Source organism: Apteryx mantelli, chromosome 5, assembly GCF_036417845.1.
Source record: "Apteryx mantelli isolate bAptMan1 chromosome 5, bAptMan1.hap1, whole genome shotgun sequence".
Classification (NCBI taxonomy): domain Eukaryota; kingdom Metazoa; phylum Chordata; class Aves; order Apterygiformes; family Apterygidae; genus Apteryx; species Apteryx mantelli.
Genome location: NC_089982.1, coordinates 16885482 through 16901451, shown reverse-complemented (window position 1 = coordinate 16901451; position 15970 = coordinate 16885482). Strand labels below are relative to the sequence as shown.

The following is a 15970-nucleotide window of genomic DNA, read 5'->3' as shown; positions in this document are numbered from 1 at the left end:
GTTTCTGTGTGGTTACCTGTGCGCTTGGTTCTGAAGATTTTTCTGGCCCATAGGCTAACACTTTTCAGGTGCAGTGCTGTTGAAGAGGGCCCATCTCTTTCCGGGCAGTTTGCGCGTGAGCCAACAGTGTGCACTGGATCACTGAAATGTTCAAAACAGAGGGAGAGGGTTTTAATTCTGCTTAATTCATCTCATCTGTAGTAACATGGATGTAATAAATAGAAATAAGAACCTAGTAATGCCTCAGTGCTCAGAGTATTGTTTCCAAATGTTTTTTTTGTGGAGGCAAAACTGGTTGACTGTATCAACTAAGGAACACGAGTTGAACAGACGCCAAATAAGGCTTGCTTAAACCTAGCTTGCAGTGGTAGGAAGGGAACATACAGGGAGGTAAAGGATTCCTGTGGCCAAGAATCAGAGGGGTTTCAAAGGCATTCCACACTGCATCAAAGATAGCAAATACATTGGTAGCCTTCAGAGTGGAAGAAGGAGGAAAAAAATTAAGCTAAGGAATAAATCACAACACACCACCTTGTTGCTGTCCTTTTCAGGATCATGGAGGCCATGCCCAGTAAATGCCCGCTGTTGGTATCTTTAGGAGGATATTTGCCAGGGTCCAGGACAGTCAACTGAAATCATCCTTACTGGGGACATTTTATATGACAGCAATCTAGTTTTGTGCTCACATGTGGGGTGGGGGAGAGGGGGCACCTCTGTCCCTCAGGAACCACAAAGAGCTCATACGCTCCTGGAGTACGGCTCCATGGTGAATCCTGATTGCAGCCACAGGTCTCCCTGCAGAGCCCTACCCAAAATCAAATGAGGAGCCCAGGGGGAGTCAGGGGTTGGCCCGTGTGATTGTAAAGCTCTGGCCAGCATTTGTGCTCAGAGCCCCTTTCCCAATAGCTGACCCTGACGCACTGCAGGTTGGGGGGGGGGGGGCCATAAGCAGTGGCCGTGTCTGAGCCTGCACTGGGGAGCTTTCAGGTGAAGAGCCAGGAGCCCCAGAGGGCTCCCCCTCCCCCCACCACCCCCGAGCACCTGGACAGCCTGACTGCAGCTCCCAAGCTCTCTGCCTCCTCATGGCCTTCAGCTTGCTCCCAGCTCACACCATGACGTTTCAGGAGACAAATACAAACTGTTTGGATTTGTCAGCAAACGGCTACATCCATGGCAGTCACTGCTGCCAGACTGTAAGCTGGAAAAGGTATTGCTTAGTGTTAGAAGGAGGGTGCCTACTCCTATGCTGCAATCACAACACATCATTAAACAGCAGCTGTTACAACTTAATGCCAACCATTGCTGCATGTTGGTTTGACAAGATTAAAGTGTTAATGATTATGTATGTGCCCTGAGGAACTTGTCTTCTCTTAAACATGTAACATAGCCTTTAGCCTCTATAACTGTAGAGAAAAGGTTGAATGCCTTATCAAGTTCAAATAAAAGCAGCCATGCAGTCAGGAGCAGCTATCAATCAGACATGGTTAGGCAATAATTCACAAACAAGGGGTTGGGCTGTTTACCACAGGCAGAACAGGCCAACCTCATGGCAGCGAGCAGCAGTTGTTAGCTGAGGGGAAGCACTGGGCACACCATGCACCCCTGAAACACGGATTTAAATGCACCATGTACGGGTAGGCAGTTATAGTGCCAGGTGCTCAGTTTCATGACAGGCGCACAGCTGATTTTGGGAGCAAGGGCCGGCCATCATCATGGACATGATGGGTTAACCGGCCGGGCTGGGCTACAGGCTTCCAGCAACACTTCCTGGTGGCTGAAGCTGCTGCCACCCCTCAGGGCCAGCCGGCCTCAGGCAAGAGCTCAGCAGGGGTCAGCAGTGCTGCCCTTCTGCACCAGGGACGCCTGAGCCAGGCCAGAGGGATTCAGGGAGGCAGGAATTTCGGCCTGCCAACAGCAAACAAGTGCTGCTGCTGGCCTGCTCCCCCACCCCACGGGACAGGGCTGATCCACACCATGGCAAAGGCCATTGCAAAGCTCACCAGGGATTCCCCTAAATACATAACCCTGGGGCTGAAGTCTCCAAAAGTGTAGCAGCAGCTCCCAAATCTTAGGGTGAGCCAAACAGCTGGGGGGGGGGGAAGTGTGCTCATCTTATCCTGGTCCCATTCTTCCAAATTCCTATAGATTAACTTGCTAGATGCCTCATGTGGAAGCATACCTGCGAGAACAGAGCATGGAGTGTGACTCCCCTCGCAAAACAGGTTGTGATGTTACACACAAGTTAGTTAAACAAAAGCGTCCTTGGAAAAAAAAAAAAATCCCCTTTCTGACACACTTGCTCCTTTTGGCTGGGGTGCTGCTATAGTGTGCTAGAGGCATTAAGGTGAAAAAAAAAAAAACCCGCAACACCACAGATGATGATACTTAAGTTTTATTTCTACCCTTCAAAATGTTCTGCATGTCTATTCACCATAAGACATTTTTTCACTCTGTGGAATCAGGAGAGAATTGGGGAGGAAAGGAAAGGAAAGGAAGGGGGGCACACAGGAGATGTGGTACGCAGCAGACAAAGAGCACCACCCTTTTGCAGCATGGGTAACGAGCTAGAAGGTGAAGGCCAGACAGCTCGTTCCAGCTGCACGGGAGCGGAGGGAGTGATATGAAGGTATCACAGTCCACCCTTGACTGCAAAGGGTTGCATACCAAAAAATAATTGCTGCTTACAGACTAAGTGTTGACCTATAGTACCTCCAGCCTCATTATCCCTGATTACCATATTAAAAAACATGCCCTTTGCTGCATAGCGATAGGTAAATAAGGGGGGGGCATACCCCCAGCAACCGCGCAAATGGCAATCTAGCCAATGAAGTATGACTGCTGCGCTTCCGCATCCCACCTCAGCAACTATAAAGGAGAGGACAGTTCACTGAAGTTTTTGGAAGGGAAGAAAAGTGAGCCCCCGACCTGTTCACTGGAGACTGCTGACGAGCGAGCCACCTCCTCCCCTCCCCCAAACAGGGACACTTCTTTGGTAAGACTCGCACCTCCGACAAATGTCGGACGTTACCCGGGGACAGATATTACTATTGAAAGTGCTTAATTGTTAGTTTGAGCTCATAGAAAGAAAGTTTGTAGCAGCAAGCGCATTTATCAAGGGCAATTCTGAACCTGTTACCAAGATAAGGAAGGGCCTTCCTTCCCTCCCTTCATGCAACACACTCGCTTTAATTTTCTTTTTTTTAAATCCTTTTGCAAATATCTTAGGCACTGCCAGGTCAAATGTTACTTTTTGGCAATGGGTGGACTCCAAGGAAACCCAAGTAGTGCCAGGAATCTCCCCCCCTGCACATGGCCCTGCAGCAGCTGGAGGAGAAAAATGTCTCCAAGTGCTGTTGTGCGTTTCGGGGGGGCGCAGGGGATCCTGCCAAAAGGCGAGCCAGCAATAAAAGCCTCCTGGGCAGATTTCCCCTGGCACTCTGTGGAACATGACTGCCTCCCATCAGCGTGTCCCTGTCACAGGCGGGCTACTCTGCTCAAGGCACCTTGCACTCGCTGCTGTCCAGCCCTGGACACAGATTCCCACTGCTCCCAGCTCTCGGGTGACGCTCCTGCAGTGGCTCGCTCTGGCCCCACGCCAGGACTCTCACCATGCTCCCTGTTGTCCCTAACAGCACCAGCCTGCGGGTGTTCAGGGTCCACAACTGGGACTTTTTTAATACTGGGGCTCAGCCAGACTGAAGGCGGCTCCTCTCAAGCCTGCTGCAGCACCTGCAACAGCTCTTCTCAAACTACATGGCCACCTCCGGAAAAGTAAGCACAATTCATTTACTTCTTTTCTTTCAAAAGTATTCTGTTCTCGGGGGAATAATCTTGAAATGGCTCACGCTGCAAACCTGTAGTGCTTACGGTCCTTTTCCTACACTTACTCCCCTAACTCATCCAAATCATGCTGAATTACAATCCTGTGCTTTCGTACAACTGCAGTTTGTCAGTACGTACGTACTGGATTCCTCTTCTGCTCTATCATTCAGCTCACCAGTGAGAATAGTGAATAGTGCTGATCTGAAAAACAGACTCCTGCTGAATCCCGCCTTGTGCCCCCACTTTGGCAGGGAAACACAGCTCTTTAGTGGAGGGGTAGCCTACTGCATATTCCCTGATCTGATAACAGCTTCATATTGACCTGCTTTCTGATAAACAACTGTCACAGGAGACCGTTTCTAAAGCCCTGCTACAGCCAAGACCCAGGGCATTTCTCTCAACCCAGCACAGAAGGGTATTTCATTTGATACAATTCATTCCTGACAAATCCCATTTTTACTTGCAAGGTGACTGACTACAATTGCTTGTTTCTGACCACACATGTCCAAAGGAATCTTTTCACTCGGCTCCACTGAGGCAGGGGTACGACAGCCACCGTCTCTAAAACAACACAAACGGCAACGGCAGCTGCTGGAAAAGGGTCTCCTGCCTACATAAGCTTACATGTGATTTTTCTAAGTCCCATGTCAGCACTTGTGGCCCAGCCCTAGCACCAGTGCAAGCGTGACAGTCAGTGGGAAATCCAGGCTCTCAGTACTTTACAACAGGAGCTGGAAAGACAGCCTGGTAAACTTCTGAGCACTTTCAGAGACTTGAAGACATTTGCCTAAATTAGATTTGAATTCTGCAGCAAGCACCTATTTACCTGCTTCCCTTCACTGCCAGACAGGGCAAAGCTTCCTTAACACGCGTGAGCTTTCAAGCAGCCTTCTCAAAGAGAAAATTTTGTAGCCAGTTTACTATGAATACTCTCTAGGCGACAGCAGCTCCTCTGCTCCAGCCACCTTCACTAGAAGCAGGACAAGGGATTAAGTTTCCTTCCAGACGAGCCGTGGCCCTCTTCTCGGACTGGAAATATCATCTGGGAAACAGCTTGCAACAGGCTATGGTGCAGCATGGAGACTTGCAGGATTCCAGCAAAAAAAAAAAAAACCCACTATGCTTCGCACACAACTGGCAGACAGGAGGCCTAGGCAGGATCACTGCTGAGTCCAGCTTCCTTAGGGTCTTGCCCTAGCCATTGCTCCCACAGGCCAGGCCCACAGATACAAGGTTGCTGGATAATTTCAAATCCAGACTCCTAGGGAAGGCACTAGCCAAATCCTCAGACTAAGGGTTCGCTTCACAGTTTCACAGCTAAACCCACTCACGCCCACAGCTGACGAACCAACTGCTATTGACTGCAAAGACCGTCAGAGGTTCATAGAGCAACTGACAGGCATTAACCGATCAGATCTCACAGAGCCCAAAGGAACGAGAGACGGAGGGGTCCTTGCTCCAGGAAGACACACAGGGACACGGAGCTTATGCTGTTCCCCACCTCTGCTCACAACAGCAGCAATAAATCAAAGGAGAACCAGCCGAGCCCTAGATTTATGCTACAGGTGCCAGGCCAGGCCCCAAAAGCAGTGTGCCTGTATTAGCTGTTCAGCAGGAGCGATCAGCCCAAGCTGACCCATTTTGGTATCCGACTTACTCATTCAGAGCCGACACAGGTCAGTGCACCAGCACGGCTTCGTGCCACTCCACTGCCACCCGAGGGCACTGACGCACCCCCCTGGCAGAGAGGGTTGTGCTGGTGAACGCTCCTGGGGCTGCCCTGCGTGCAGCTGCCACCAGCCGGCCCTGCCGGAGGCACGCACTGTGCCAGGGCATGGAAAGAGCCCGTACACGAGTCTCCAGTGAGTGACACTCGCCATTCACGGCACCTTCTGCTTGTTACACCAGCCGTGTTCGGCTGGGACTCCTCATTTCACAAGGCAACGCTAATCTTTCTGCACTCAGCACGGCAGGGAACCATTCATACAAACACCCATGAAAGGTGATTTCACCAGATAATGCTGTAAGGGTTGCATTAATAATGAGAAAAGCTCATAAGCTGCTAGACAACAAGTCTGTTTGTTAGCACATGACAACACTATGAAAAGTCCCCAGAAGCCAGTAAAAGTCCAGTCATTTCCTAATACTATAGCACATACTCTTCTTCTGGCAAAGGAGAAGTGGCATTTCCTCAGACCTTAAACTATATCTGTATTTATTGACCATCACTTGGTTTCATTTGTAATTCAGCACTGCCATGTTTCTGCTCTCCCACCTCATCCCGCATATACAGGAAGACCCCCATGAAACACCACAGGAAGGTTGTCCAGCACCTGTAGCTCCAGCCACACGTGTGTCAGTGGGGAGATGCACACGGTATAGCTCTATTTTATACAAGTGTCAGAAGCCCTACCCTGCTTATACTTCAAAGGCAAACAGTCCCACACAGCATAATCCCCTCTACTGCTTCCAGGTTATCAGATGCAGAGCTGCTGTTGCCTGGGCAGCGGGCAAACCACTCTCTGTTGAGGAGGTGGAGGTTGCACCTCCGAAGGCGCAAGAAGTTCGTGTCAAGGTAAAACCCAAGTTTCACTATGTTCCTTCTCCCTCATGGGAATTATTGTTCTTGTGGGTATGCATTGGATATACCATTTCATGTGTCTTGGTAGGAGAAGATCAGGGTTTTGGAACTGAGTCTGGGTAGTCAAAGCTTTACTTGACATTAAAAAAAAAAAAGGCTAAAAATCTTCTCAGTTCATCCTACCTGATAGCTGTTGAAATGGGCACAGACATCTGCTAAATGCACAGAACTGGGTACAGCAGTGCGCTGAGAGGGTGGACTAATATGCCAGAGTGCTACTGGCAAGTCATATGGAATAATAAATGCAGAAGAGCTACTTGCCTATGCAGATATCTGAATGACATAGCCAGTTTATTTAGGGACGCCATTTTAGCCTTTATTGCTTTTTAAGTGGACACTTAATCTCCTTGAACTATCTTTTTTACACATCTCCTACAGTTCCTGGCCCTGATGCTATTCTGTTCAACAGTAAAGGAAATTGTGCACTGGATTATCAAATTATGTGGCACACCAGTGGACAGCAAAACTCTGTTCTCACCTGCTAATCTACGCCATGTTATTTTAGATACCTGGGATTTTTGATTTTCAGAACTCTAAAAACCAGTGATGCTCCATAAGTTAATTTCCAGTCCCCTCCCACACAGCGCAGAGTACGATGGGAAGCATTCAGTGTGAGCAAAAGGGAAAGGCTGGTCTGGGCACAGACGTACTGGGATGAGGCAACAGCGCAGACCTCTGGGAGTCTAAACACACCAATGAAAATTACTCCCAGAAACAGGGTTAAACAGAGTCCTGAGAGTTTCTTAGGCTAATCTACACCTTCATCTCCAAACAGATCGTGGCCAGTGGGATCTGTCGCACAGATGACCATGTTTTAGGAGGTTACTTTCCTAATATAGAATTCCCAGTTATCCCAGGCCATGAAGGTGCTGGGATTGTGGAGAGCGTTGGAGAAGGAGTGACCTCTGTGAAACCAGGTAAAAGCAAACACACACACACATGCACGCACACAGAGGATTCAGCACCCCAAATGGACAGAGCAGCCCAGAGCTCAGAAATTCCTGCCTGTAGTCTGCACCCGTGATTCAGAGTCTGACTGCACGCTAGGACAGTTACTTTCTAATACCACAAAAACTTTCCTAGGTGTTCTCCAAGCACATGAGTGTGGCTCCAAACATTTCCTACCGACAGAGAAAGCAAAGAGCTCTGTAGGAGGCTGCCACCTGAAAGCTCAGCCGAGACACTCCAGCAGGCAGCACAGCACCCTCAGGGCCTGCTGAGTCAGAGGGGCTTAACGCAGTGTGCTTTCTTTCAGGAGACAAAGTCATCCCTCTTTGCCTTCCTCAGTGTGGGGAATGCTGCTTCTGTTTGAATCCTGACTCTAACTACTGCATAAAGTCTCAGTGAGTGTGGTTTACTGTCCCCTTTATCCAACTGCGGTGGGCTGCCTAACAGTTCTGCTTGTGCCGCATTGCTGAACAATGCACTTGTCTCTTAACAGCTTCTCTGAATCACAGAATCTGATGCCGGACAAGACCAGCAGGTTTACTTGCAAAGGGAAACAGATTCACCATTTCCTGTGGACCAGCACCTTTGCAGAATACACCGTTATGCCAGAATATGCCGTTGCCAAAATAGATGCTGCTGCACCTCTGGACAAAGTCTGCCTGTTGGGCTGTGGTTTTCCCACAGGGTATGGGGCTGCCATCAATACTGCCAAGGTTGGTATTCAGGGGTTTCTAGGACAAGCGTTACAACAGCTGCCTTAGCACGCTTGTGAAGGCTCTGTGACAGAAACCTCCTCCTCACACTGGAGCTCTGTGGATTCCAGCTGGAGGCTAACAGGGCCTCATGTTGTGTAGGTAAAACCAGGCTCTACCTGTGCGGTCTTTGGCCTCGGAGGAGTTGGCCTCTCTGTTGTCATGGGCTGCAAGGCGGCTGGAGCTTCCCGCATCATTGCCATTGACATCAACAAGGACAAGTTTGCCAAGGCCAAAGAGCTGGGAGCCACCAACTGCGTCAACCCTAAAGATTTCACGAAGCCCATTCATGAGGTGTTGATGGAGATGACTGGCCTCGGCGTGGACTACTCCTTTGAGGCCATTGGGCACAAAGACACCCTGGTACGTGACCTTTTAGCACATGCCCTCCCAGCTCATTCACAGTCCCCTGTCAGGGCAAATTTCTCCAGAGTGGGTAGTTTCTTGCCTTGTGCCTGCATTTCTGGGCATGTCTTTGCATAGGAAGGCAGGCTACTTGGCTTTGGGAGAAAATTATGTGTGAGGCTTGAAACAGGAACAGAGCTTTCCGTGCCAGTTACAGAAGGGTGTAAGTGCTTTTAAATTACCAGCAAGGGAGAGAGAGCTGCATAGATGGAATGCATTATTGACAAACTAATCAGTGTATTTTCTAATTCACCTACCTGTCCCATCAGACTGCTGCCCTAGCCTCCTGCAAAGTAAGCACAGGTGTCTGCGTGATGGTTGGGGAACTGGCTTCTGGATCCGTGGTTTCCTTTGACCCTATGCTTCTGCTATGCGGGCGTACGTGGAGAGGGTCTGTGCTTGGAGGTATGAAACTAAAGAAAAGATGATAGCTATTTCAATCTTTGCAAACTTTTCCTTTCACTGTAATTCCCAAATGCGTGTGGAACAGTTACCCTTCAATGTATATGAAAAACCTCCCCTTGACAATTCATTTTCCCATGTGAGCAATGTATTCAGCTGTATACCAAAAGAAACATTTTCTGATAGTTGTTATACATTAACCTCCTAGTCATCAAGCATGTTTCAAGCTTGGCCATGTCCCAGGAGGTCTGTTTGAGAGACTTTTGAAGAAAAAAATATATGAAACTGCAGCTAAAAATGAGCACTGCATTTCCAGAATATGTAAGCATAAACATGCTAATAGTGTCTGTGATTGATACAGTTATATACACACAACTGTCTGCCCTAACTGTAGACTAAAACAAGGACAAAACCACCTTCCTGCCAAGTAGGGGCAAACTTCTCCTGAGACAAAGGCTCTGTTACTGATCGCTCAGTCCTGATCCTCATGGCAAGCCCACAAAATACCTCCCAAATGCCAGCCTGGGGACCTTCCCCCTCTCTCCCCTCTTCCCCTCCATTTCATGCATACCTACCACCTTGTCTTCCAGGGATGGCCACCCTCAAACACACTCCCCTCAACTCCAAGCAATTGGTCTCAACCTGCATTTCACTTCAAACCTGCTGCATCTGTCTCATGCCAGAAGCGGGTCTGGTGTGCCTTAAGGATCTTCTAACTCTTTTCAGCTATACCCTCAGCTCTAAGAAGAGACCATCTACCTATAAACCTCATCCTATTAATTATGACGCATTCAGACAGGTGGAGATCACATCTCTGGCTGAAATCTTTAGAAGCAGCTATTTTGGTTTTCAAGGACACAGTCTGACATATCTTTTACATGTGAACATAGCCTGGTAGAGATGCCAAGCCACTGACTGGCATCTATATTCATCTCAAAGTACTGCTGTCAAACTTCAGCACCAGCCAACAAGTATTTATGTTACTTTACCAATACAGCATTTCTTTGATTATTCACTGTGTGTACTTTTTCCCATTTCTAGGTTGGAAGACAAGGGATTCTATTCCCAAATTAGTTTCTAGCTATTTAGAAAAGAAATTGAACCCGGACTTGCTGATCACGCACACATTGCCGATTGCTGAAGTGAACAAAGGATTTGAATTGTTACGTGCAGGAAAAAGGTGAGATTTTGACCGACTGAAACTAGGGGTAGCAAATACCACCTCCATCTAAAGTTCAAAACAGTCCAAATACTCTGGCAGCCCAAATAAGGCAGCAGCATGAAATACTGCCCTATCAAAAAGCATCAAAGTGTACTGAGAAAGCAGGGCCCAGACTCGATGTTAGTGTGTTGGGAGGATCTGCCATAACTGAGACAGAAGAGCCAATACTCAGTAAAGGAATTCTCCTATTTATTGTTCAACTCATCAGAGATCCTGCAGCCCCCAGCAGCGGACTTAAGCCAGTGCAGACCCTCAGACACAAGATCTTATTTCAGTGTTTGAAAGCACAAGTGAAAGAGAATAAGGAGTAAGGGGCATCCCTGTGGTCAGAAGTATGAAAACAAGAGAAAAGAAGGATATATCTTAAGACTGCGGTACAAAAAAGCTTCAGGGAAGGGCAAGGTACCTTAGCTACTGACTGATTCCTTTCAGCAGATTTTTGAAGACAGTCCATTTGCTGCATGTCTCATTCAGCTGAGTTAAAACAGGCTGGATGAGAAACAAGGTCACCAGTTCTCAAATGCACCTGCCCTGTCCTTGTAGCAATTCATGAAAAATTTCAATACCAGCACTTGTAACTACTCACTTCCTTCCCATTTTTCAGTATTCGCAGTGTCCTACTGTTCTGAAAGACAAAGCCAAAGGAGGCAGAGTGGAGTTAACAGCTCAGCAGACCTCCTTCTGGTGCAGGCACGTCTCTCCTTGCACCTCATTTTGTGGGGTGCAAGGAGAAGAGGACGAAGAACTCGCTGACGATGGTATCACTGCCAGCATTCCCATGCCTGGGTGAAGCCTGAAACAACACCTCTCCACTTTTATAAATAAAGGGTTTCTTTTCAACTCATCCTACAGAGTGCAATGAAATGATAGAGACCCCATGGGGCAGGAAGAGCTCTTCCTCATACCACAAGACCTTCCATTGCTCCCTCCACTGCTACTTCTTCAGACCTTCTTTTACCTTGCACAATTATGCACATGCATCTTCACCTTCGCCACAATCTCAGCTGTGTTATTGCTGCAGCCTAGACCAAAACTGCATAAGGAAACACAGTGCACTGCTCCTGCTGTTGTTCTTTGATCTCTCTCTGGGGAGCACCGTGTGTTTTGCTATACTCTTGCTCCAGCCCCTTCATCATTTACCTGACTGTCTGGAATCTCCCACTTACTGTTAGTGAATTGCATCCCATTTTTTTCAGAACATCCCCTCAAACTGTCAGAACCATTTTCTAATCCTCTCCTTCAGCGTGCTTGTGGCCCTACCACTATCTGCAGATTTAATGAGTATACTCTGTTCCAACATCAGAATTGCTCAATACAAAATACTAAGTAAACCTGGACAATGACAGAACCTTGAAAGACACCACTCAACGTATCCTTCAAGTCAGACTAGCCGATATTGAATAATTGATCTCTGAATATGGCTTACGAATCATTTCCCAAAACAGCTAGACTCATGACATAGGAAGCACATGCAGAGTCTTGACACAAGAGAGTACACAAGATGTACGTTAGGATGCAGATTACAGCACAGGGAGACACTTTGACTACCGTGTATCACATGAGAGGGTCTGATGGTAATTTCCCTTTGAGTTTTTGTAAGTCCTGTCAGAAAGCAACCTCACATTTGGTTGATCTTTTGCCAGTATGTAAGTTTTAGCTTTGGTTTTAAGTTAATACGTATCTCTCCATCATATTACATTTCTGCCAATTGATATAAACTATAATTACTATAACATTTCTTTATTAATACTTACAAAATTGTATATGTATCTGAACGAGAAAATTTAAACACAACATTATCAGAATATTCAGAGAAAACTTATTTCACATATTCTTACACATTTGTAAATAGAAGTGTTGTTTTTTTACTTCAGTATATTTGCAAACACTGCAAATAACGTTCCATTTTCTTAATCTGAAATAAGTGAGGAAGGCAAATACAAAAACACAAAATCTCCTTTAGAGAGCAAATTTCTCTTCTTTCCTGTGAAATCACCCATCTCTAACTCCCTCAGAGTCATAAGATTTAGCACATGTGTTTCTACTTAAAAATCTTAGCACAGAAAAATAATCTTAGTAATGAACTGGGACAAACAGTCCCAATTTTGGATCTGAAGTCCATTAGTTCTGTTCCCAGTGCTCTGCTTATCGGTGCTACTGGTCTGAACTTCAACTGGGAAAGCCTGGACCTACCTTGAGAGGCACTGTACTCCCAAGTAATTATACCATTAGCCTGCAAAACAGCAACTTTCTGCTGTCAAAATTATATTACTATTTGAGCAGGGCTTTTGTTCTTTGGCAGAGACTCACAAGACTGCTCAAATATAAAAAACAATAGAGAAGCATGCAATTTCAATCATAGATGCAATATGCCAGGCAAAAAAATAGATAAGCTTTTTCATTTGTAATTATTTCACCCTATGATCATCATGCCTTAAAATCTCTGGTCAGAGTTCATAAAGATTCCATACTGTACAGAGGTAGAAATTAGCTGAAGACATTAGAGCTATAACTCTATTCAGCATTTCACAAACGTTCAATTAACTGATGGCCTTACCAAAAAACTGCACTGTTTGTACATTAAGTATCAGACAGTTGCTGCACTTCAGCACTGGCTGCCTGTCTTTTTTATATCAACACAGTCTGTAGGATGCTTGCAGAGGAAAACATTTTCAAATGAAAAATAAAAAGGAATATTGGTTTTTAGTTATCACAGCCATACACTAAAACCAAGAAACAAGCAATTCAAAATAAACACTATATAAGAATTTGTTGAAACATGGCAAAATTGCATTGTACAACCTGCTAGACCTTATTTACATAATCTACATACTGCTGTAATGTCTAATTCTCTAGCCTTTTTCACATCAGCAGGTCGAACGTGTGAAATTCATTAACTGCTTGGATCTTTTTTACCATATTTTGTCTTCAAATTGTTCAGCTTGCGGAGTTTTTATTCATAAGATTTTTGAGCCACTTATCCACTCAAACATACTTCAATCCATTTCCCCCACTTAAGTGCTGGGCCCAAGTCGGAACGTCTAAATTCCTTGTGACCCTGCACCATGCCATAGGATAGGCTCACTAAGAAGAATATTCATCTCAAATAAGCAATCCTTTCTATGACTCAGTTTCAACAGCTTTTCTTCTGATTTCTTTCAGGGAGCACAAGTCATATAGTGGGAATATCTTGTTATCTACAAACTTTCAATGGGCCTTAACATTGAGTTCTTATGGTACCATTCAAATTGAGATCTCTCCTCTACAACTTTCTTGTTTTTTACAAAAAATGATCTTAGAAGTACACTCAAAACCATACCACTTCTCCTTCTCATAATCAATTCCAGGCAGGGAACCAAGGAAATCAATATTGAATCAACAAATAAAGCGTTAAGTCTTACAGCATACTGGACACCAAACCAGGCAATCACAGCAATTAAAAAAATCCATCTGAGTAAATAAGAGCAATATTTATAATAAGCACATTGTGACTGTGTTGCTACAGCAATGGCTCTCACGCCCTTCTCTTCATATACTTGAACAACAATGTCAGATGTCTCCATTCACATGGCATATGATTTGGTTAACTGCAGTGAACTACACCAAAGTATCAGAAGAGACTGACGTGTTAGATAGTCCCTATTTTATACCCTCACATCCCAATTTAAATTCCAAAATGCTACCAGTCACCCAGCTTATTCAGTAAGTGTATGTCATGACTGATGCAGCACTCAGTTCAGGGCACTATCATGTCAACATCTACTCGAGTTACGATTTAGTTGTTCACTCAGAGTTTCTCTCTTACACCATTGTAAATCTGAAGCTGAACTACAGTCAGGGAGAATGTACTACTGAACATAAAATGTGAATCAGTCTCTTCATATTCAAGTCTGTTTGCGGAGACAGCTTAGGAGGCAAAATAAAATAATTTAAAGCCAGGGAAGTTCAGTGGTCACTTAGCATGTATAGATTAAATTCAACTCCAGCAGTCTCATAAATATTCAACTGCACAGGGCTTGCCTATACAAGAGAACTGACTTACAGACACCTTCTTTGCTGTAACTATCACAGCTCTCCCAAATAAATGTTCAGTTTCAACTTCAAAATGTGTCACTGCTTCCATGTGGCAAAGGATGTGCTTCAGCATACGCACTCAGCATAGTAGCCGGGTAACCCACCAGCCTGTAGGCTGCTGCTGAACCCTGTTGTGCTGTGCGATTGTTTCCAGAGTCCACAGTGGAAATTTTACTAGAAGTCACTGTTGCCTGCCATGGAGAAAAAGACAAAAGGTAGCAGTAAAAGTCCTGCAACCCCTCTCTCATTTCTCCACAATCCTATTCCTTTCTGATCCATGGCGCCATTTCACACTGCCCACATCAGTGTGATTGGCACTCCACCTTCCACGTTGTCATGCCATGGCAGGTATCTGATGCATCACTGCCAGAAAATCAAAGCTTTGCGAGATTAATGTTGGTATCTCCTTTAAAGCCCCTGTTACTGCCATCCTGGACGACTGTTTGCCTCAGATCTCTCTGTCAGTCCTCTTCAAGTATTCCTGGAAATGACAGCCACCCATCCCGCAACCAAGTCTGAGAGTCTTCTCTCTGACCTAAAAGTGCCCTGCTATCTGGCACACACATGGTATGTTGACAGGATAACTGAGGACATGTTGCAGAAAGGGCTATAACAAGTACTCGTTATCCAAATTTTCTTTCCTTGGACTGCATGATTATCAGGGTATTAAAAATTACTATTGTCTGTTTTGCACAGTATTCCCTCCCAACTCATAGCTGCGAAAAACAGACATTATCAGGTCACCTCTGTCAAAGAAGTTTGCCAAATACTTGCACTGACTATGGATTGTGCCCAACAACTTTAGGGAGAGGAAAATACAAATGAAGTATGTTTCATAACAGGATGCTGATCTATTTTTCAGTTTTAGCCAATACACTGTGAACTGGATTTCTTATGAGAAATAAGTTTTCCTACAAAATACAAAAGGAGAAATACTTTTTATCACTTTTCTCTTTAAACACTAAACCGAGAGCTTGTTCAATATTACGTCTCCATGTGGAACATACTCAAATTTATTTTTTCTGTTTGTAATTCCAATAAATTACGGCCCAGAAATGACAGATAAAAGAACCAAAATTACTTCCTAGCATAAACTGATGCTCTGCTGCAATCCCAAAATCCCCCAGCAGAAAAACAGATGTCAGTGGAGCAGCACCAACTTACATCAGTAGAAAAGTTGGCCATTGGATCTCATTCACTACTTCTTTATTAATCCAGTGAGTGATATCTCCAATGTTTAAGTTTCACACCACTAAATTAATCATAATTGGTGAAAGATTAAATATAGACTGGACAGCGGAGCATTGAAACAGTATTTCACCATAAACACTTCTGTCATGGTTCCTATAGGGAGGACTGGGTGCCTGCAGCTATGAGTAAAACTGGGAGAAAAACCCTCACTGCAGACAACGTCCATCTGATGTTGTGAAAGCTGTCAAAACCTGTCATGTCCACTCTACTTTAATGCTGTAAACTGTCAGTCTCTCCTCAGGGAATCTGTTCCTCAGCAACAACTTACCGACTGGAGTATTGCAGATCGTTCAGCAACAGTGAGGTACCTGAGATCTAGCAATCTTGTTACTCAATTTCTAATCCTCTTAGCACAGTCAAGGATTTTAAAACTACTGCTCCCTACACATGATATTCTTCTCTGCATATTATGAACCTGAAAAGTGATCTGAAATATGAGTGATGTGATGGAAA

General features: G+C 45.4%; 1 protein-coding gene and 1 long non-coding RNA gene across 6 annotated transcripts in view; one reads left to right on the top strand and one right to left on the bottom strand.

Annotated features, from left to right (window-relative positions):
• The window catches only part of LOC136992245 (uncharacterized), a 41559-nt gene that overhangs the window by 12879 nt on the left and 12710 nt on the right, over positions 1 to 15970 (bottom strand). For 4 of the 5 annotated variants that reach the window (XR_010884336.1, XR_010884337.1, XR_010884339.1 and 1 more), the window contains one exon: positions 17 to 141. This is a non-coding gene — a long non-coding RNA (uncharacterized lncRNA). Of the gene's footprint in view, positions 1 to 16; positions 142 to 1041; positions 1167 to 15970 lie in introns of those variants that run through there. The other variant, XR_010884338.1, reaches the window with a different exon arrangement.
• On the top strand, positions 3691 to 10982 carry LOC106491945 (alcohol dehydrogenase 1-like). The gene is made up of 9 exons (XM_067297087.1): positions 3691 to 3771; positions 6296 to 6397; positions 7239 to 7380; positions 7719 to 7806; positions 7905 to 8124; positions 8266 to 8526; positions 8838 to 8973; positions 10012 to 10150; positions 10797 to 10982. Exons 1-9 carry the CDS (start codon positions 3754 to 3756, stop codon positions 10819 to 10821), a joined length of 1131 nt encoding a protein of 376 aa, XP_067153188.1. The 5' UTR covers positions 3691 to 3753; the 3' UTR covers positions 10822 to 10982.